The sequence below is a fragment of the Rhea americana genome, unplaced genomic scaffold (assembly GCF_003343005.1).
Source record: "Rhea americana isolate MKP2758 unplaced genomic scaffold, rheAme1 scaffold_66, whole genome shotgun sequence".
Classification (NCBI taxonomy): Eukaryota; Metazoa; Chordata; class Aves; order Rheiformes; family Rheidae; genus Rhea; species Rhea americana.
Genome location: NW_028186823.1, coordinates 1,467,256 through 1,489,305, shown reverse-complemented (window position 1 = coordinate 1,489,305; position 22,050 = coordinate 1,467,256). Strand labels below are relative to the sequence as shown.

Sequence of the window (22,050 nt, the reverse complement as noted above, 5' to 3'; positions counted from 1 at the left end):
CTTAAATTTACAACTTCTTTCAGCCCACTGCTTTCTACTAGTCATAGGAAACACTTCATAAGGTCTTAGTAGGCCAAATAGTACATTGGAGAGACGGTTTTCTTCAGCAGTATTCATAACAACTGGTATTCCTTCAAGTCCTAATTTATTATGACAAACCCAAGCACACAGATAATAGCACAAATCAGTTGGTGAGTTCAGCAGCTCAGATGAGTTTGAGCTCAGGGGTGTTTCAAGTTGTGTGAGCTTTTCTACTCATTGGTGAGTTTTGGGTTTTAACTTCAAGAGAATCTTTGAACAGCACGAAACTTGTTTGTTTATAGTTTTCTTAATCTCATTCTTATAATAGCAAAAAGGGCATCTTTATCTAAGATTTTTGTAGTATTGCTTAGATTAACTGTTATATTAAAATGCTGTTGGTTTTGCAAAACTAACTTTTATCTAAACTGAAGCAGATATAACAGCTGAATGCAAGTTATTTTTCATTATATTATTCTTTCATTTTTACATGTTTTGCTCTTTCACCTCTTTTTTTTTTTAAAAAAAAAAAAAGGAAATGCAATGTGTCAGCAGTTGGCTAGTGGCTAGGCACTTTGTGCTATACCTTACATTTCATGAGACATCTACCTTTCTCTGCTGGGACTTCCCTTTGAATTTTCTTCTGGAGCAGACAAGCACTGGGATAGACTCTTTCGCATAAAACACCACAGGAGCTGGTTTATGCTAAAGAGTTTTCTCCTTTGGGTTAAAGACTACCTCCTGGTCCCAATATTCTTCCTGTCCCTCTAGTGAAAACAGGAGTTACCTATTCCCACCTGCTTTGCCCAGGCCTTTGGAGCTGCAGGCAGGCAGCATGAACTGCAGCTGTCTGTAAATTGCTTTAATGCGCTTTGGAGGACAGGCTTGGGGCACTGCTGGCTTAAGATTCAGGGAGCGTTTTTATATGATCTGTAGTCTTCTTTGTTCCTCTTCTTAAGCTGTCATGTGGATAATTGTAAAAACTGGCATCTCACTAYAGAAAAAAATGATTATGTATTTTGTTTGTTTCGATTTTAGGATGAAATTTTGACTGTCATCAGGAGGGTAGATGATAACTGGGCAGAAGGAATGCTGGGAGACAAGATTGGTATTTTCCCTATCCTCTATGTTGAGGTAAGTGCATGAGAGGTTGTGTATGCTTGGCCTCCTATGTTTATTTCAGCACCCACAGGAGTAGGATAACCTTGGAGGTCTTAAATGAGAAGACATTATACTGGAATAACTGAAAAAGGAAAATTGTGTGTCCTGCTCTAAGACATGCTGTGACTATAYTCTTATCTTGGTCAATGAAGCAGCCAGCGAAAATATGTACCATGAACCATCTAGACTGTTTTTTGTGTAATCTCCACAATACATTTGGAAAACAGGGGAGGATGGTCACAACAGTGGATTTCACTGTGCAGCTTCATTTTTCACTCACCTTAGAAGAGAATTGTGTTGACAACAGCCTTCTGTATCACCCTGCATTCCCTTGGCCATGGCATTTCCCATTCTTTGCATTCTTGGCAAAGACTTTGCTATCCCAGTTGGTGTCAGAGAGCACGTGAGGAGCACTGGGGCTGGCTCAGTTGTGCTTGCAAAGCACAGCTCTTCAGAGGGGCCATTACAACTGTCCACTGACTCAGTGGGAACCCTAACAGCTCAGCTCCTGTACCCAAATCTCTTACCCTTAGGCCAGATTCTCATTTCCTGTAGCTCAGCATATTTCTGCTGATTCCCATAGAACCCCTTTGACTTTGCTCAGTGTGTGCTCTGGCCCAAGCACACCTAGTGTKCACACCTAGTGCCTCCCTAGGGGAAGGCAATGACTGGCTTATAAGGACAACCTTTTCACCTGGGCTTCCAGATAGGAGGAGAGGCTCTCTGGGCCTTTCCCTATTGATGATGGCTCTCATCTGTCTGGCTTTTGAGTGTTGCATGAGGTCAGAATCTTTGTTTTGCTTTTATATTGGATCTGCAGTATTATTTTAGCTGTATGTCTTCCACAGTTCAGTTACGTTTGAAGTCCTGGAGAGTGTCCCTGTTCTGAGCACTTTYCTTAAGTCATTTTCATGTGAAACATTTATTTCAGAGTAAACACTTAGGTCTCATGTCCTCTGAGCTGTCCCATTTTGCCACAGTGTTTCCGCTCCTGTACATCCTTCTGCCCACGCCCAGCCAGACGGTCCCTGCTCAGAAGAGCTCCAGTGACCACTACATGAATGTGCATTCGTGATGGCCTTATCGGAGTTTTTCTGCTCTCTGAGCTCCAGATAATGCCTTCATTGAGCTTGCCTCTTCTGGGGATGAACCAGTGGTAGGAAGAACTACTGAGCACCACACATATGAGCATTTTTTTTCCAAGTGCAGCATGCTGCCACTGTGCATCTGATATTCAGAGTTCCTGTGCAACARTATTGGCCTGATCCTGCTGTTGTGTTCTGCTCTGAGACTTATGCTGGTGTAACTCTTCAGAATGAAGTCTCTTGTGTGCCCAGCAGATCCCATCCTACTGTGTGCAGCTTTAACACGTTCCTCCAAAATTACTTCTCTAAATTTCTTAGTTAATGATTTGAGAAAAAAATAGAGATAATTAGTGCTTGACTGCCTAATTRTTAACTCCAACAATGACCAATTTGGAATAAACTGTCATTACATATATATATTGCATTCCCACAGTTGACAAGAACARTAATATTAAAACCAGAATGTGTAGGAGCTGTTATTGGGAAACCAGCTGCCTCACATAAGTTAATGATTAGTTTTCTTCTATTCTGAAAGCATAAGACCTTCTCAGTTTCTTGCGATTTATATGGGAGACCTGGGTTTCTCAAGATCTCATGCTTTTTCCCTTTTCTTTCCTGTCTCCTGTTTTGCAATGTGACTGTCTTGAACATTGCTACAGAAAAAGTGAAATGGGGACCTCTATGCCATCAGCCACTATTACATCCTGCCACCTTTCCTCAACTCCAGTTTTGTCTGCAGGCCATATGTGCTTGCACTGTCTACACACTGCAGAGCCTAGCGATCCCTCTCCCACTCCTAGATGCCTGTTCCCTTTAACAACTGCTCTCTTAGGATGAAGGGCTCCAAGCCTCAGAGAAACGGTCTGTTGGAAATGTGTCACACTGAAGTTCTCCAGCATCCTGGGCAGCCACAGAGGAATAAGAGATACCGCTGTGCRGAGTCAGAACAGCCATGCTGGAAGTTTATAAACAGATGCAAACAGCCAGGCACACAGGACATATAAAGGGGACATATAAATATGTGTGTGCATATACATTCATATGTAGAAAATAAATACAGATATATATCTGTACACACATACAGTTGTATGTATATGCACATGCATGTATTTGTCTACATAAATGTTGTATCAGGAAGCTTAAAGGCCTTTTCAAATGAGATACTTGGATAACATGGGCATGARGACTCGTACTATGGTTTATAAAGCCAATGCGAAATAATCCTCCAAACAAAAACATCARCCACCTGTTTCATCCATATCCCAGTGCATGGAGGCCTTGTTCTGACTATGAAATGAGCTTATGCAACTATTGGAGTTTTGCAAGTATCTCGCTATTGCCAGATTCAGATGTTACTATATATTAAAAATTAAGAGGAATCAGTTCACCAAATCCTCAAATAGTTTTGAAAATCTCAGCATCARTGTTTATAAAATAATTCCATTAAACAAATAATACTTAAATCTAAAAACACTCCYTGAGTGTGTCCAAGTTCATTAAGTGGCTTTGAAAATCTTGTCAAAATGTGCAGAACAAGCAAAGCTTAGCTTGCCTGGTAGTGCTTCACTTGTGTGAGCTGATCAGCCAAAGTGGATGGGCTTTTAAATGGAGCCAGCTCCAAAGCCATTCACTTTGGATGGCGTGAGTCCCAGCCCGTAGTCCATCTCTGCTGGCAGGCTCTAGCATCCCCAGCTGCTCCCGTGGGACAAACAAGAGCCTTGCTACTGCACTMAAGACCTCAGAATAACTAGCTGGTTTCCTCACGAGTCCTAGAGCTGAGCATGCCAGAACTATGACTGAGGGTATTTTTGTTTTGCCCCAGCTTTGGTGAGACAATTTTTGTGGAAGTGTTCTGTCGCACCCCCCACATGGACACTTGGAAGACAGGCTCTTGCAAATACACTGTTACAAAATATTTGCATTTGTAAGCCACAACCTGGTTGGAAGGAGGGATGAGCTGCAGGGCTACTGCTGCTGCCCAACCTGTTCCTGAGGGCCTCTCAGGAAGGGCAAGCAATTAGTAAATTCATAATCAGGGCTCCACTGGCCTGTACCACTTGGGCTTGTCAGCTGGCTGACATAAAAGGCTGCAGTGTCTTCTTAGGCTCCCTTCATCTGCTGTCCACTCTGTTTCTGAATTTTACAGTGGTCTGGTTCTATAAAGGACTCTGCCGTGCCTGTGAAGGCCACTTTATTAAAGCAAGATTGTGTTTCTACAGACCAGTGGCACAAAAAGCTAGACAAAGATATAAAAATATATTTGTTCCCTGTGGTGTTTTAGAATGTGCATATCTCAGTATTATTATGTGCAGTTCTCCACATAGCCATATAACATACAGTATAATGTGGCATGTTTTCTGTCTTATCCCTTAACTGTCCAGCAAGGGTACTTGCACGCCTCCTGCAAAGCCACCCAATCTGAGACTCTGTCTGAGAGCTCTCTRGGGAGAAGCTTTTCTCCTGTCTTTATAGGGTCATCTCTGTTTCAAACTCAGAGAAGCTACAATAGTGTAAGTAATATATATTTGCAGTTCACAAYGGTGACTTTTACAGAGTCTCACATGCCATATGTTCCATCAGTAAGAATTTATACTAGTGTTTTCTTAATTCGTTGTTGTCCTTCATCGCCAGTAGAAGGCATCTGGGGTGATAATTTATGTTTTATTTGTCTACAGAAAACGCACAACATAAATTGATTCTCAAGGTGCCTTCTGTCCTGCAATAAACATCTTATTAATAATCTGTGTGCTCTGAGAGCCTATTCATGCTGGGAACACTTTGAACCTCTAAGGAATTCAAAGTCCTAAGTTTCTCTTATTTTCTAAGTCTTCGAGTTAGCTCCTTCATTCTTAATAACTGCTATTAGCTCTATTTGGAAGTTAAGTGTTGTGCTTTARTGTGTAAAATTGGGGATAATGAAGAATACAGTGTGTCCAAATAAATTTAAATATGCAGGAATGAAATTGGGGGCAGTAGTATGCTGACCAGCTGGAGGGACAGATCCTGCTCAGACGGTCAGGAAGTATAAATTACAAAGCTGAGTTGTTAGACCAACGCTTCTTCCTGTAGCCCCAGCACGAGGAAGTATTGACCGAGATCAAGAAACCTTATGGAGTCAGCGGTGGAGCAGGGCAATTACGTCCAGCGCTACTGTGACTGTAATGTCAGCAAATTACTATTGATGAAGTGCCAGCCCTTTGCTATGTTTTATTGCAGCAGGGGCACTGAAAGCTTTGATTAAATAATATTAGGAGTTTACAGTTTCTTTTCACAGGGCAGCAAAGCAGGGGATCTTCTGTTCTTCACAGTCAAAAAGGAAAAAAAAAAAAAAAAAAAGATGGAAGAGAGGTCTCGGAGAAAGAGGGAGGAGGAGAATGGGCAGATTTGATGGTGTCAGTGCCCCRCAGCGTAGATCCAGAGGCTCCATGAAACCCAGGGGAAAAAAACTTCTTGCAAATCAGTGTTTAAAAGAGGTTCAGCCAAAAGGGGTAAAAATTGTAGAAACCAAAACCAAATGCAGTTTTTAAAGGAAATARTGATTTTACATGATGAAATTAGCTTTGCGGAGCACCACATTTAATGATTTTGTGCTGTACAGCTTGATCTCCCAGTTATCTTAAAAGAGTTTAGCCATACAGGGGTATCCAAGCATATCTGTGAGGATCCCATTCATGGGCATAAAATAGTGTCACAGGGACCCCCATTCCAAGCAGAATTTGTGGTTAACAGCTGGCAAATAGTTAAATGTGTCTGTTTGTGTGAGTGTGTTTTTATTYTGAAGACTTGGAATAACTATCTACTCTAAGAAGGAGATTTGGAAAATCGTTCTAAAAGAGTGAAGTCTTTCCTATAGCCCAGCTGGCTAATACTTGACTTAAGGATTTTTTAGATGTTTTCYTGGTGGTGTGACCCACAGTCTGTTATTCAGTCTGCATGGCAGATTTTGTGCTTTTTTCTGTATGTGAATTCCTAGCTTAGCTTTTTTTGAAGCTTTTTTTTTGACGCTCAGTGGCAGTCACAGCAGTTATATTTTTGAGAATTCAGGAGGGAGTGCGTTTGTGTTCCTAGCTGTGATAGACGTTTTGATCATTTTCAACAATATCAACAAATAATTGTTGCCCTGTCTACTTGTCTACGTTTTCTCTCTCCTAAATCTGTTTGATTCCTCTTTTCAGCTGCAGGACAGACAGGTACCTATGGGTCTCTCAAAATGAATTCAGCCTTGATGTTTGACCTTTCATTTATATATGTGTGGTCTCTACGGCAGTATTTTCTGCACCTTTCAGAGTCTCCTTTATGACATCCTTCAGAAAAATAGAAGCATTAGACAGTCACTGGAGTAAAGTTTGTTTGGTGTCCTTTCCAGAAAGAAAGTACAATCTCCGTCTTTCAGGACTGTCAAAATGGCTCATTTTAGTCTTGCTAATATCATTTAATGCTAGTAAAAATGGAAGCTTTTGAAAGGTGGATAGAATGAAATGGTAGATGATTTTAGAAAAGCTGACTTACTAAATCTCAGAGGAGCAGATTTATCCCAGTAGTAAGTGRGTGTAACGCTAATGAGTTAAGAATTATATCCATTAACACCAGAATTGATCTTTTTTCTGTTCTCTCTCTCCTTTTGTGTGTCAGATAAAAATGGAATAARAATCTTGTTAAGCTGACAATAATGGAAGCTCTAAGAGGTGTTCAGCTAATTTCTAATGAAAAGCTTTGTTATTGATATGCATTTTCAAATTTCTTAATTACATTGTTTTAAGACTTTCACTCTTGCATGTTCGTAGTATCTATAAAGTTGGTGCTGCTTGTTTTCCTTTTGCATACAATGTGATAGAGTATTCCAGTGATGCTTTTTAGTACCTGGTTTCTATGTGAATGCATTATAAAATCTGTATTTTCCATGTTCCTCATTCAAAGTAGGGCACRCAGAAGTTGTGTTGTAGGCTGCAGGAGGAGCCTCTGTAGGAATTTATATCCCCACTAGTATTTTCACRTCAATCCATGGATAAAAGTCATTAATTTAAAGTTTTGGCTCACACATGCAAAGTAAAATAACRTAAAGAACTTTAAATAATTTTGATGGCAGTCAGTAGAACTAAGAATATTAGCAGCTGGAAGGGTGAAACAGATTATACATCCACATGTCATGCCATTCATTAGGAAAAACTGTAGGTCTGTTGCACATTTCTGGAATATGTTCATCTTCTCAGTGCATTTTTTTCACTGCTTTTGCCAGTTTCAGTCTCTCTAGCTTATATAAATATATTGACCATGTACCAGTCTCCTTGGTCTGTTCTGAAAGCGCTGCCAGTGAAATCTCTTGTGCTCTCCACATGAGAAAGGTATAGCAAAAATGAAAGATCTAGGATTTCTGTGTAATAATATTTGTTCTTAGTACAGGCTGTCACCCTTTAATACATATTTCTCTTTATTAATTAGGACACAGGGCAGTCATTTCTGCATAATAAGACTTTGACTRTTGTGGACAATCAGGTAATATATAATCCCATTCATAACCCAGTCAAGGATTATCTTCACAATTGCTCATGTATTTACATCTCATACTGCTACTGGAAACTTCCTCCAGGTGTACCATTGTCACTAGTTTAGGAGTAATATATACATTATTTTTAATCTCTGTCCCACCTGCATAATGGCTCAGTTTTTTCTTTCTCCGTTTGGTTATGTAAATAAAGAACACAATATTTTATGTAAAATGTAAATCAGTATGACTCTGGGCAATTCTTTTTTCTCTTTTTTATTCTTTTTTAACCTTTAAGTCACAAGTTTCCTTGCTGATCCATCCTTCTTTCCATTCCTCTTAAGTTCTCTGTTAATTTCTAATATCCTTTTCGAGGTGATTATTCCTACAGTTTCTATGAGATTTTCCTCTATCTTCAGGATACACCTGGTGTTKTCAGCTTTTGAGTTAGACAAATTCCAGGCTCCCTCTGAGTTAGAATAGCTTAGCTCCTCAGCTCCATAGACCTTTTATAATCACTCCCCTTAGGCTACAGCTGTACAAGTGGATGCAGGATTGCTTTCTCGTGTCCRTATCTGGGAGCATGTTTCACTATGTCCCAAATTTGTCTCATATAGACACCACAGAAAGGAAAGCTGAGTACAGAGGTAGGTGGGAGCTGTGTCACATTTGAGTAGTTCTCCAGCCCAATCATGACACCTGTGGTGAGCTACAGTATGAAGCAGCACATAAATGTAGACATAGGCTGCAAAAAATGCCTTTCTGAAGTTGACAGTCATAGTTACAGGTCTTTTCTTGCTTGTCCTCATATTTACTCTCAAATAAATGAGCTCATAATTAAGTTCAATTCAGATTTCTACATTCTAATCAATTTTTCTATCAATCAAAAGCACATTCAAACTATTAGCACCTCTTTTTTTTTCAGAGACTGTTGAACTAGAAATTGCTCAGCTCTCACACTCAAGAATATCTTCCCCACCTGCCCTCTGTTGGTAACATCTTAATTTCCTAGATTTATTTTACAGAAATAATTCTGCAAGGCTATTAATAGGTTTCYGGTCTGGCCAACTTAGACACTCAACATTGGCAAATAAGCCCATTTCCTGGGGCTCTCAAAGGYATATATTATCATTTTGGTATCTGAATTGGGCATTCCCAATTCCTCCTAGAAGCTCTGCCTACCAGGTACCTAAAATTGAATTGCAGGTTAGGTACTTAAGTTAGAGGAACTGACTTTTGTTCTTGGTATGATAACAAGATTTTGATCTCTGACCATATTCTAYTCATGGATTTGCAGCATTCCCCCTGCAAAATGCTGTTTGTCATCCAACTGACATGACACTGACCCTGCTGTGTTTTAAATACGCCGTCACTTCCCCTGTGCTGTTTGCATACAGTGCTACTCATCTGCCCTTCCCTTTATTTCCAACACTTCTGAACTGTGCATACATTCGAATAAACGTTTCTCATTCCTACATGCCATTCCGTCTTGTTTCTGTTATTTCTATGCTGAGTTTTGGTTTCTGCCTCAAAGTTAATGCTCTTCGGTTATATCACATTTTGGAGTGATATRGTTCAGTAACAGCGCAGTTTTCTGAGGGCATCTGTGCCGTTTCCCATTCAGTGTGTACACTGCCCCAGGGTCCGGAGGCAGCTCTAGAGCACATCATCAGTAATCTGGTCCCTCTCTCGAGGAGTCACGTGAGTGAGGCTTTGTCTTTTCCAGCCATTGATCACCTCTGACAGCTTCTAAAGATTGTTTCAGCACGCTGAATTCTTGGGATCTCTTTTCTTTTGAAAAGAAAATCTGTCTCACTCACCTAGAGCTAATGCATGAATGTATATTAAGAAGTTAAATGTCAACAGATACTGAATTTGTCTAGCAGTTAATTAAAAACAATATCCTAAAGGATTTCATTATTTCTCAAGCAGACACTCTTCTTTTTGTTTCCCGTTGTCGTTGTTGTATATGTTACATGTCTTAATTAGCTTTCCTCTTGGAGAGCTTTCCTAGTTCTGCAAAGCTCCAACGATGTCGATCAAAAATCAAAATGCAGCCACAGGAGGAGTGCGTTAGGGCTTCTGGAGATGCTCCCTGGCAGATCAGCTGTCTTCTCTGCCCCTTTGCTGGCAGCCACCACCCTTAGAGCATAGGGCAAAATGTTTCCACACATCAGCTGCAGGACTAGTCCAGGGACTGCCAAAGAAAAATGGGCCTGCTATTAAAGTAACAGCATGTGAACAGACCTGGAGGATGTGAAGGCCCACATTACCTTCTGTCATTCCTGTTATGGGTGTGATAGCCTCCAGTCGAGGGACAGGGTGGACAGCTGGTGTCTATAATACTGCAAATGGATGGAATATGATTTGCCAGAGGATGCCTGTTAGAGCCCTCCCTTGTCTCAGTTCTCGGAAGATAACAGGTTACATAATGTTATTCTGCCTTAATGAAGAGTCACAGTGTTTGGTCAGGCTTGACCCTTAAAGCTTTCAAAGAACAGTAGCTCCAAGAAAAATAGCTTCTTGATAGGATGAAACTATGAACTTTGCTTACTTCTTCTTACTGCAACAGCTCCTGGAATGGTTGGGCATTCTCTATACTACACACGAGAGACTCAGGAGTACATGTGTGTACTGAATGCTTTCTTCAAGCAACAAAAATAACATGTGAAGTTGATTTTTAGCCCAAAAATGTCACTATGTATGCCAAAAACAGATGTTTGAATTAAGTCTCAAATCCCCTAACATTTTGTTAGGTGTTAGTGCTGAGAATCAGGAAAACCAAGTTCACAAGACTAGAGAAGGGATCAGTACAAGCAAATTAAAAACATAAATGAGAAACAGGGTGAGGGAGTTGGAATTAATTTGGATATTTACATCTTTTCCAGATTTTCTCACAGAGAGCACAGGATTCATGAATGCTCACTCCATTGTGTTTGGTGCAAGTTTTATTTCCTTTATTTCTTTACAAACTAGATCAACCACTGTTTATTTTTACATTCTGTTGCACTATTTTTGGGTGTGATACTGTAGTTATTTTAATCTGACAAAAGCAGGGGCTGCTGCCAAAGGGATTGTCCTGCTTTTCCTTCATCTGTGACAACATGTTCCTGCTGCCTCTCTTGTTCCAGGACTAACAGACACATGGCTGTGTGCTGAGATGGATCAAGGAAGTCACCCTGTTGAAAGCTACTCATTCTAGCTGTCTTTTAATTTTTAGTTCTCAGCCACATCTGTTCCTTCATCCCACTTACTGCATAGCCATGTGAACATCTGTGCTGACRCAGGAGAGGGGACAGAAAATGAGAAAGCAGAAAAGGAGGGCATTTGGCCACTCATACCTACCTCAGGAAAACATGACCRAGGCAGCAACCCTCATCCCATAGATATTCTGTAGGTGATAGTGAATTGTGCTGTAAGCCACCACATCGAAACAGTGAGGTAAGGAGCACTGGCTATGTGCAAGCAATCCYCTCTTCCTCCTGGTCTTCCCTCAATTTATCTTATTATTTTATTAAGCTATTATTTTATGACAAAGCAGCACTAGATACTCCATAAAGAAGGTTTATAATATTAGCCTCAGTTTCAGTAAGGCTGGAGAGAGTGCCCTGCTCTAAATCTGACTTTGAAGCCCGCCAATCTGTTTAGACACAATTGAATCAGATTGGCAGGAAGCTTCGTGAGAGAGGTTTCCATAATAGAATTTTGCCGTAATAGGAGTTTTCTGGAAACCKTGGGGCAAATCAGGAGAGGCACCAGAGCATCCAGGCAGTGGTGCATTCACACTGGAGATACTCTCTCTCCTCTTGTCCTGTGGCTCAAGAGAGGGAACTAAAGGCATAGGGAGCTCTGCCTCCCTTAACTGTTTTTCTAGAAGAAAGCAATCTTGCATGAGGAAGGAGAATGCTCCTGGCAGCTGCTCAGGGCCATGCTCCTTCTCAGGTGCCACCTCCAGATTTTGTTATTTAGATGTCCCTGATGGCACAAGAGGGCTCCTGGGGACTGAATCTGTTACAGAGGGTTCAGTGTGCTTTCATGRCAAGTAATAAAGATACTGCAAGTGGGAATCACATCCTCACACTTGGCTCCATTCGTCCATGTGACAAACACTCCTACTGAGTCTTTGGTCATATCAGATCCTGATTGCTGAACATCCACAGAGATCAAACTCTTATCATCTGTATCTAGATTACTCCAACATCCTTTTTTCCATCCTTAACAAATGCAGACCTGCCTCATTTATTCAGAGTGCTCAGCTGCTGCTACTTCTGTGCAGACCTCTGGCTGCCCTTTTTCTATCATTTTGAACACACACAACTTGCCCTTATTTGCAGATCTTTGTTTACTTGTTTCTTACTCTACCTACAATCTTTTATTTACTATTGAAAGATCAATTCCTGACTTTGATCAGCCAGCAATGCCAGTCACTTTTCTCAGATTTTGAAATTCATATTTTTTTCCACGGTGCTCCTCAGTGTTGTGAAGAATGTTTCAAAAATATCTGCACGACTGCATCAGCATTGCTCCTCCAGACCCCTCTAAAATTGTTCTTTGCCTTAGTGCCTACAGAAGACTCCTGGTGTGCCAAGTTCTCTGTCCATCTGGCTGACAAGACTGTCTYATTTTATACTTTATCTATATATTATCTCTTGTCTTCATTTTAAATTGTAATTTCTTTGGGGCAAGAGCTGTCTTTTTGCACAATGTTTTTATAATGTTTCRCACAATAGGGTTCTGATGCATGGTGGGAGTTCTTCAGCATTTAATGACAAAAATAATAAAAGTATTTTTAACAAATGTCTCTGTGTGACTGCATCACATGATGTGGTCACAGTTTGCAAACGGAAATTATGAAATTCAGTTCCCTTGGGACAAGTTGTCTCTCTGCTGAGAGACTATAGGTGCAATCCAAGGCAGTCCATTTTCAAAAAGAAATGTGTTAGGAAAATATTTGAGCTTGAGTAATTCTACAAACAGAAGACTCTTCCTCTCCCAAACCAGTATTCTGCACTTTCAGAAAGATTTCCTACCATGCAGAATTTTTGTTAGTCCATTAATTTTGCCATTTCAGAACTCAAACAGCATGGCCTAGAACAGTGGTTTTCCAAATTCCTTCCAGTTGTAGCATGCTAACATAAACAGCATTTGCATATGGATGTCGTAAAAATGACTAATGCCAACAATCATCATGCTTTTTTGCAGTAATGTGACACATGTGCCTGAGCACCCTGACAGATCGGCTCAAAGCTCACTGGTGCCGAGGAAATGGCACGTCTCCTATCTGACAGCGACATCCATGGCAGAGCACACTCTGATAGAAACCAGRGCATGAATCCAGCTTTTGATACATATACAAGAGGGAAAGGTAGTAGCAGTTTCACTGCGTGACTCAACAGAGCTTGGTACGTGTCCTCTACACGAAACCAGAAATCAATATCAGGAAGTAGAACAAAAAGCATTTTCTAGTTTCAAAGCCAAAGAGTTCAGTGAACTTCTTGACTGCAGCTGCTGACAAGTCAGTTGAGAGATATTTGACTCTGACCTCAGCCTTGTACCCAATCATATGTTAACATCTCCGATTCTCCAAAGGAGGCTGCAAATGGTTCCTCTAGTTAAGGGTTAGTCAGTGATAACTGTGAACGGGAGACTGCATGCTGCCATTCTCAGTCAAGAATTTGCAGAGTTGAGGGAATGCAACATAGTTCAGCCTCATCAGATTTTTCTTCCAGAAAATGATGGGAGAGGACTGTGAACCTGATTACATCATCGTGTAAGATGTGTAAGAAACACATTTTCTTGACTTACAGACCAGCTTTCAGAGCCTTCTCAGGCTTTCTAAACCACTGAGATATACATGATTATGCCATGTCTAACAGCCAGTCCTTCCTAATACCTTTCCAGTCTATTTCTCACTTTTTACCAAATACAGTGGAAGCATAAAGGTCTCCAAGGTAAGACAAAGTTTTTGTGTAAAAATTGTTTGGAAAATGCAGGGAAGAGAAAGATGCAAATTAGTGCTCTCACTGAGAGAGAGCTGTGCTGTATATTACCAGGCATCAGCACAGCTACGTGGGAAGGAGGCACTTTAAATGCACAAATAATTTCAAGCAGAGCTTACAGCTTAATAGCAGGATAGGATAACTATGAGACACAAATGCAGGCTGATAACTTCTGCCTCTCTCAGAAAAAAATCTTTTTAAATGCCATCTGCATAGGCAAGTCCTATCTCCCTGTCACACAGAAGGTCACCGTATCCTGGTTTGTGGCCATTTGCACATAGTTCATCTCCCGTTTCACAGAAACATTTCAGTACTGTCCCTCCAGGGAGTTATCAAACTCTCATTTGAAACAGCAGCACGTCATGTCCTGAACCATTTTTTTCACTGAGATTAGCAAATAAAAAATCTGAAGCCAGACACACTCTGATGGTGTGGCAGCTTTCATAACTCTGCTCAGCTGGTGGCTCAGATCCTTTAATGCTCCTTGCTCTCAGTGAAGCACGCAGTGCGAACCCAGAACTGATGGGGCAACTCTTCACCGCAAGCAACCCTGTTCTGTAGCCGACTGTAGCCTGAGCTCCCTGCACGCTATATCTAACTATACAGTCCCATGGGACATCACTCTATTGCAAATAGCCCTGTAACACGTCCAGCATTCCTTTGCTGTCTTGTATCTGGGAAGCAGGAGCCAGAACAGTCTGTCCTCAAAAATGGCTCTTCCCTACATATAGTGCACACAGGCCAAGGGACTGTTTATCACAACCTTTTAGTGCCGATGTCTGCTTGAAGTTCCCTTTACAAACAATTGAATCAAATCATTTTCCTGGCACTTGCTTTCATCCTTCATTTCACTGTTTTATCAGCGATAGAGACAGCAGTACATTTACTTGTGTGTAACTCCCCACAGGTAATTTTCAGTTGCAGCAGGTAAAACTTAATTTTCCTCAGTTGCATGAGATTTTTTATTCTACACAAAGTTGTAAATCACCTCGACTCCTTGCTTGCTCAAATATAGATGAAGTCTTGCAGTGCTAGAAAAATGACTTTGGCTTTCCTGTGTGCTTCTTGCATTGCAGTTCCAAGAACTTCTCAGGTTTATCCAGCTTTATGCTTTATGTAGGTAACATTGCATGATGTGGGGTATACGTAAGCCTTTTTCTCATTGTCCACCAGGACACTCTTGTAGTCAAATTCAGAAAGGTCTTCAGCATATGTATTTTTAATGCTTCTTTCATCCTTTATCAGTATAAGCTTGAAGCAAGTGCTTTCCTTAAGAAAAGAAATTATGATATTGTTGCTTCCTTCACATAACCCTAAACATTATAACTACAGTCTTGTTTTCCAAGAACAAATCTCAGAGAATGAACACAAAGGCCACAATGTAGTGTATGGTAGCCTGTGGCTTATATACAGCCTKGTAACTTGAGGCCAGTGCTGCTGGGAAGAAGACAAGGGTTCTCACAGCAGTATGAGTGTAGTATTGCCTGGTTCACAAGCCCATTGATAATTATTTGGGGCGCATGCCTTAGCTTGGGAGTCATTTGCTTTAATACTCCAATTCTGATGGCTTCGTTGACTCTGAAGAGATCTTGTGCCGTCGTTGGTGGTATTTGCTCACTTGCAATGTGCACAGCTCTGCTCCAGGAACTGCAGTGTCTGTTCTAGGTTTCAAGATCCAAATGGCTCCAAGTTAAAGTTTCTGCAAGTTAAGGGTTTCTGGATATCAGCACAAAGCTACTTTAGAGGGCTTCCCTTCCTTGCAGTAACTGGCAGCAATCATACAGCTACCAGGCCTCAGAACAGTGCAGGGACTCATCTGAACTGTTTCTCAGAGCACTCTTGAGTTTGTCTTGCCTACTGTCTAGGCTGTTATCGTGTATGAGGTTCTTCTGCCAACACCAACATCTTTGGTCATAGTACACATGAGAGTCTGTAGCCAGAGAGAGAGAGAGAGATACGAACTGTTGCAATTCTTTGTATTTGGGGCAGACTCAGTGCAATGATGACTGTTCCTGTGGCTCAGCAGCCACGCATTATTTTGATCATACCTCTGAGCACGTAGGCTAGAAAACTTAAAACTACTATGCAAAACTGGCACCGCAAGTTACTAGACACTTGAGGTCAATTAAAAGAGGGTTTCTTGTTTTCTGGACATTCTGGAGATTTCAACAGTTACCACAGTATTCCTCAAATAGTGTCATTGCAAAATATTTCCATTTAACAAGAGAAAGAGTGAGTGAGACTCAGCATAGCTGGAGGCATGATAGTTTTCTTCTAGGAAAGTGGCAGACATGTTTCAGGTCTCCAGTTGCCATTACAGAGAGCAGGAACTTTGAACTTGGAGCCCAGGTACCCATGTGAATTCCTGAATCATTGTATCCTGGGTTGTTGCTGTGTTTCTTAGCTGAGCTGTGATTTGAGAAACAGTTCTCTGATGGATGTCTTGTCAAAACTAGCAAATTCCAGGGATGGATTTCAATTTTGATGAACTGGCATTTTTTGATGGAAAATCCAGTTGTCAGTAAACTCCTGACTGGCTTTAACAGAGACTCTCCTGGTACTAAAATTGGTGCCAGATGGGCCCTAATCCTTCCATCATTGAAGGCAGCTAGAGTTTTGCCATTGACTTCAAAGGAATTAGGATCAAACCCATGAATTCATGACTGCACTTTTTTTAATTTAGCTTTTGGAATAATTTATAAGCAAAAATAGACTAGATTCTCCCACTCTTTCTGATGTTGAGTAGAGCTGTATTCAGTTACTTTTCTTGGTTTCAAAGGAGCTTTGGTGCAGTCATGAGCATCTCATTATGAAAAAAATAAAATAAAATAAAAGATGTCCATAGAGGACAGATAGGAAGAAAAGAGAAGGAAATCCTTAGGCACACTGAAGACTCATAACAGATCTGAGATTCAGAGATGACAGATCAAGGTAAGGTAGTCTTCATACTCAGAGCTGAAGGCTAGATAGCTGGAGTTGTTTCAGGGGGTGGTGGGGAGTGTAGAAACATACCTTTTTTTCAGTGAGTTCTTCTATTTTTAATGTCATTGCATTTATTTGTATGTGCGTACTCAGCAATTTGGAAGTTACTTTCCATAAGTCTACTAGTTATGCTTTGCTCCTGAGCAGACTTTGCAGCAGATTGTACATTTTCTGGGATTCACGGAGCCATGTGTTTGTTCTATATCCCTGGGAACCATTTCCATCTTAAGATTGTTTGGAAAAAAGGAAAAGGAAAAAAACATTCCCCATTCACCACCCAAGGCTTAGTGTTTACTTCTGCTGCACGCATCATTTATTTTCATTCTGCAAGATCATGATGACACACTCGTCCAAGCACATGCTGTTCTAATATGTTGCATTCCTTCGGCCTCTCTGTGTGTTAGAAGTGACACTGCTGTTAAATGAGAAAGACCTTGTAAGACAGGGAAAGAGATTACTAAACAATTCTACATTTCAAGAAACCATGCTGTAGACAAAAATGATTGGCTTGCTTTTTTTCAGACTATATATAATTGTGTATGTACACGACCCTTATTAGGAAAGCTATCTGTTAGATGGTTRTGTGTTTAGGGACTTCTCTTCTTTCTCTGAGAACATGCTAACATGTTTATCAAGCTTTTGGAAAAGATAGTGAGACATGCACCTCAGCAATGAGTAGAGGAACTGGGCGCTTTGAGCTTGAGATATGTCCTAAAAAATATATTTTTTTGCAGCTATCGTTCTGTGTGAATGTGTCCAAGCAAGTGCATTTATATGTGTGTGTGTGTGTGTGTGTGTGTGTGTGTGTGTGTATGTATATATATATATGTGTGTATATTTTTTTTTCTGGATGCATGGAATAATTCTGTTCTCAGTCAAAGTATGGGGTTTCAGAAATCTGTCTTCTATGGTGGATAAACAGCTTGCAGAAAATCTGGTCCGTATTTGCTTGTCCTTTCCTGGCAATAAACTTAAAAAGGCGGTAGTGAATTGTTACAAAGATTAACACAAAAACATTAAATAAAGCTGTATTTTAATTACAACAATTTATTTTAAATTGTGCCTTACTAATGATTCTTTGTTAAAAGATGGTGCATAAATGAATACTTGAGATGAGATTTTGTAACTTCCGCCCAGGGCATTTAAACTCTTCATGGAGAACTTTGGAGACTTTCTCCAAATACTTTTTATGCAGCATTTGCAAAACATATAAGAGATGAAAATTATAGATGCATTTGCAATGATTTGGTTGAAGAGCCTTTGGCACAGCTTTATCTGTTAATATCCCATTAGTAAGCTTTTGGAACTGCTGTGCATGGATTGTACTAACTTATCCAATGAACATTTAAAATACTACAAAAAGTGTTATTTACTTTCTCCTAATGCCATTTGAGTCAAAGGACATTTTTGCTATTTGGCTTCAGTAGAAGAAGAGTTGTACCCTGCRTTTGCAGCTATGGATAACGATAAAGAAAAGCTTGAAATGATAKTTTTGGGGGGTGAGAATTTTGAGAACGCTTTCAGAGATGCAGGCTTCTCAGGAACCTAGCAGGCACAGAGACGCCTGTGCAGTATCGCCCTTGCTTATTTAATAACCTCACTGTGCTTCAGAGCATAAGTTATAATCCTAGTGAAGCCAATTTTTTTTTGGGGGGGGGGAATAAGCAAATAGTATTTTCTGAAAGTACCTACTCTGAACTAAATCACTGTAATAAATTCAAACTGTTTATCTGAGTCACAAAATCAGCTACACAACTCCAAATTACCAAAGTTTCTGCAAKGCATAACATAGGGATGTGCATTATCTTCTCAATATTTATGAACTGTAAAGTATAAAAATTAGCACTTTCTGGGTGAAAATATTATCAGTCTTTTCAAAGGGGCATTTTGAAGAAGTTTTATATATTTTTTTTTCTTTTTACTCTGCTTAGTGGTGCCTCCTTTAGACCTTGACCAAGATTTTTTTTTTCTGGACATTTTATCCTTTTTTACTAGGTATACATGTATTTGTGGGATTTTTTTAACCATTTTCTTTTCAAAGGGGCCTGAGGTAACATCTGAGTTTGCACCTGTATTTGAACTGTGCATCACTTAGGTATTTCTTCCTAATAAAGCTTACAGACCAAATGAAGCATTTTTTTCCTGAAATCCTTAATAAATTGTACTTTCTGATTCAAACTGGCTCCAGGTTAACAAAAAGTTATTTAAGCATGTGCTTAACACTGAGAATTTAAGCAATCCTTCTTTATTCTGAAAAGAATGGCATTTTAGTCCCATTAGTGGCACTTTGGTCTGTGCATTTTAGTAAGTATGTGCTGAAGTATGTTGCTAAATCAGAAACAGAGTGAGGGTCTGTCATTAGGTCAGATATCAATCAAAAATGAATCCATCACCCAGACATAAATGACTAGAAATATAGGAGTACTCAGTAGCAGAATAAGACCTAATGTATTCTGTCTTACAGAAGACAGTGCCATTAGCAAAATGCAACAACCCAGGAGCTGCTCTGGTGACCACTGTGCATCAGGGTGTCCCTTGGAGGTCTAAATGACACTAGAATAATTTTGCCAGTACCGCTGATTAATATAAACACACTGGCACATTTGTCAGGGGAGATGCAGTTTCTATTAGTAAAATAGTGAATTTGCCATTACGGATGTATATTGGTTTCCCAAAGAAAATAAGTTATGTTGTCAATGTCATGTTTTTGCTGGTATAACTGAACATATATTGTGATCTTTTCTGGTTCAGGCACATTAAGAAAAAAGTTGTGTGTGAGGATATGCAACAGAGAGGGAGGGAGGGAGGAAGAAAGCCATCATAATGCATTCTGCAGAAAAGTGAGGCTTATCTAGAGACTAATAAAACAATAATTTTGGCAGTGGAGAAGTCCTGAGTGAGGTAGCTTAATGCCTGTACCTTTGTTGCTCATATGGTAAAGTCTCACATAGACTATCTCAAAGAGTTGTATCTAAAAGCCAGAAGAAGGGGGGGAAAAAACCCTCTCACTTAGTTCATATTGTATGGACTGGTTGGCTGGTGGCCAAACTCATGACAGCTTGTATTGTGGCTGGGAGAGCTGTGTGGCTCTCGGATCAAGGTCAGCAAATTTTTAATGAACGGAGCTTGATTACTGCTCCCTTTGAGGRAAAAGGTTGTTTGGAGGTGAACAAGGCTGAGTACAAAGGCATATTCCAAACGCATCCTCCTTCACACACAAAATTAAATGAACTGAAGCTGTTTCAAGTACAGTTCCTAAGAGCTGGGGAATACCTGTGTAAGAAACAGGCACAATAACTCTATAAACTGAGGCTGGTACATCCTTATCTTAGCATGCAGTACCCACACTCAATATTCACTGAGAGCCTGTGAACAGTTTTACTTCAGTGTTTCATCACATCCCTTACACAGCACTGTCCCTCACCTAATTTAAGGCTTAGGCTTGCAGGATTTCATATCCCCAGACCCAAGATTGCAGGACTGCTGGGATTGTCTGACTGGTTTGGCATCCAAATCCAGGCTCTGGATCCCTCTGCATTGTATATACTGAGTTTTCCAGGACTTCTCATCATTATAAAATAGATCTGGGGTAAAATCAGTCCCACTGCAACCGCAAGGGTATTTTACTATTTGGGACTTGCAGGACCAAAATTTCAAGCACAGGTTTTTTTTAAAGGAAGGATCAAAGYTGAATTCTTGTATTAGGGGGTTGTTGCAGGAGACACAGTCTTTCAGAAATGTCCAGCTCTTGAGACTGGCTGTGGATCAGACCTTTACATTATGCTTCTCCTCTGAAACCAAATCTGGATGATCAGAAGACAGACACCAGAAAGCAGTGCTTTGTATACATACTCAGAGTTTAAAATTAAAAAAAAAATGCAATCATGTTTAAAATCGTGTTCATAAAGACTTCTGAAAGTTCTTTATGAAAAGATAGCACTATTTGCTTTTGCTAGGTAGAAAGCAGAACCTTTTCTATACTATTCATACCCTATTTGGGAAGTACTTTCCAGCATCCATGGGCAAAGTTGTTCAAAAACAAGAGTTCAGTGCAAAAATWAAATAGCAAAGCTACAAAGCATTTTTTATCTTGCCAGACCAAAATACTTTTTTGCTAGTATTTCAGGAAGGCTTTGACAGTCCCAGAAGTTCATTAATTAGCTTGACTGTTTTTGGAAGTGATTTTCTTTTTGTTTCAAATCTTCTACTGATATTGAGAATGATGTTGTTTATATCAATACAAGGCTATTTTTTATCACTCCATGTTAGATGCTAGCTCTCTTACTGACCCTTTTAACTAGGTTTTGCTTTGAACAAAAAAAGGTAAATATTGTTTTAAAAGGAATAGATTCAGTGGTAAATTGGATTCCAGCCAGTGGGATTTATAATCTAATTCTTACAAGAGGAATCAGAGTTTTGATATTAGGAGCTGGAACACTTCTCTCTCTATATGGAGYATTGCTGTAAAACCAGGGAGTTCAAAATTCTGGTTTTGACCCTTTATATATTCTTGTATAAAAGGGTTAAAAACATATTGTTATCCTGATTAATAGTGACTAACAAAGTATTTCCTCACCCTGTTGGTAGAAAAGAATCATACATATTTGATGTCCTYCTTCTTTTCTCCTTAACATTTCAAGTAATTCTGCTAGACTATCTCCATCAATTGGGTAAGCAGAGCCATAACACCTACTTAGGGGAAGGGAACCATCTGGTTTCCTTGCAACTTGGAGCCTTCTGGCAAATATTAGGTTGTACCAATTTAGAGCATGATGAAGTGGGAAATAATGGACATTCTTGAAGAATCTGAAATGGAATCAGCTGTTACTGGCAAAGACTGGCAGGTGCAGTGCACTACGCCGGCTGTAAGCGTGGGCTCGTCTCGGAGAGTGCAGCTAGGAAAATGGCCTGCTAATTGACTGGGAGCAGGACGCCCAGCAGCTCCGACAGCAGTGGGGCATCATCATTTGGAGGCTCTCGGTTGACTGGGTGGAAGCTGTCACTGAATGAAGCATCCTGCAAGTCAATATTTATGTCCTAGGCCTTAGCATGTTTATTGCCTTTTACTCGGAAGTGTRCCCTTGTGGAGATCAAAGTATTTTTGAATTTAGGAAGACTGACAAAAGGCTGACAATATCTATTTCTTATTTATATTTACAGCATGGTGGCAGTGATTTGAAGCCATAAAAGCTATTCAACATTTGTTTAACTTCACACTTCTGTTATTGTTATCTTTCCCTTTCCTCTCTTTTCCCTTTTCACATATTGTATTATGTTTCTAAATTGGCTTAGCTTGGAGTAGCAACGCTTCTTTTTTTCTTTT

At 40.1% G+C, this 22,050-nt stretch overlaps 1 protein-coding gene across 1 annotated transcript in view; it reads left to right on the top strand.

Moving 5' to 3' along the window:
* The window catches only part of SH3RF3 (SH3 domain containing ring finger 3), a 97,759-nt gene that overhangs the window by 9,921 nt on the left and 65,788 nt on the right, over window positions 1-22,050 (top strand). The window contains exon 4 of the mRNA XM_085320838.1: window positions 1,057-1,152. Within this exon, the coding sequence (XP_085176964.1) occupies window positions 1,057-1,152 (96 nt within the window). The remainder of the gene's footprint in view (window positions 1-1,056; window positions 1,153-22,050) is intronic.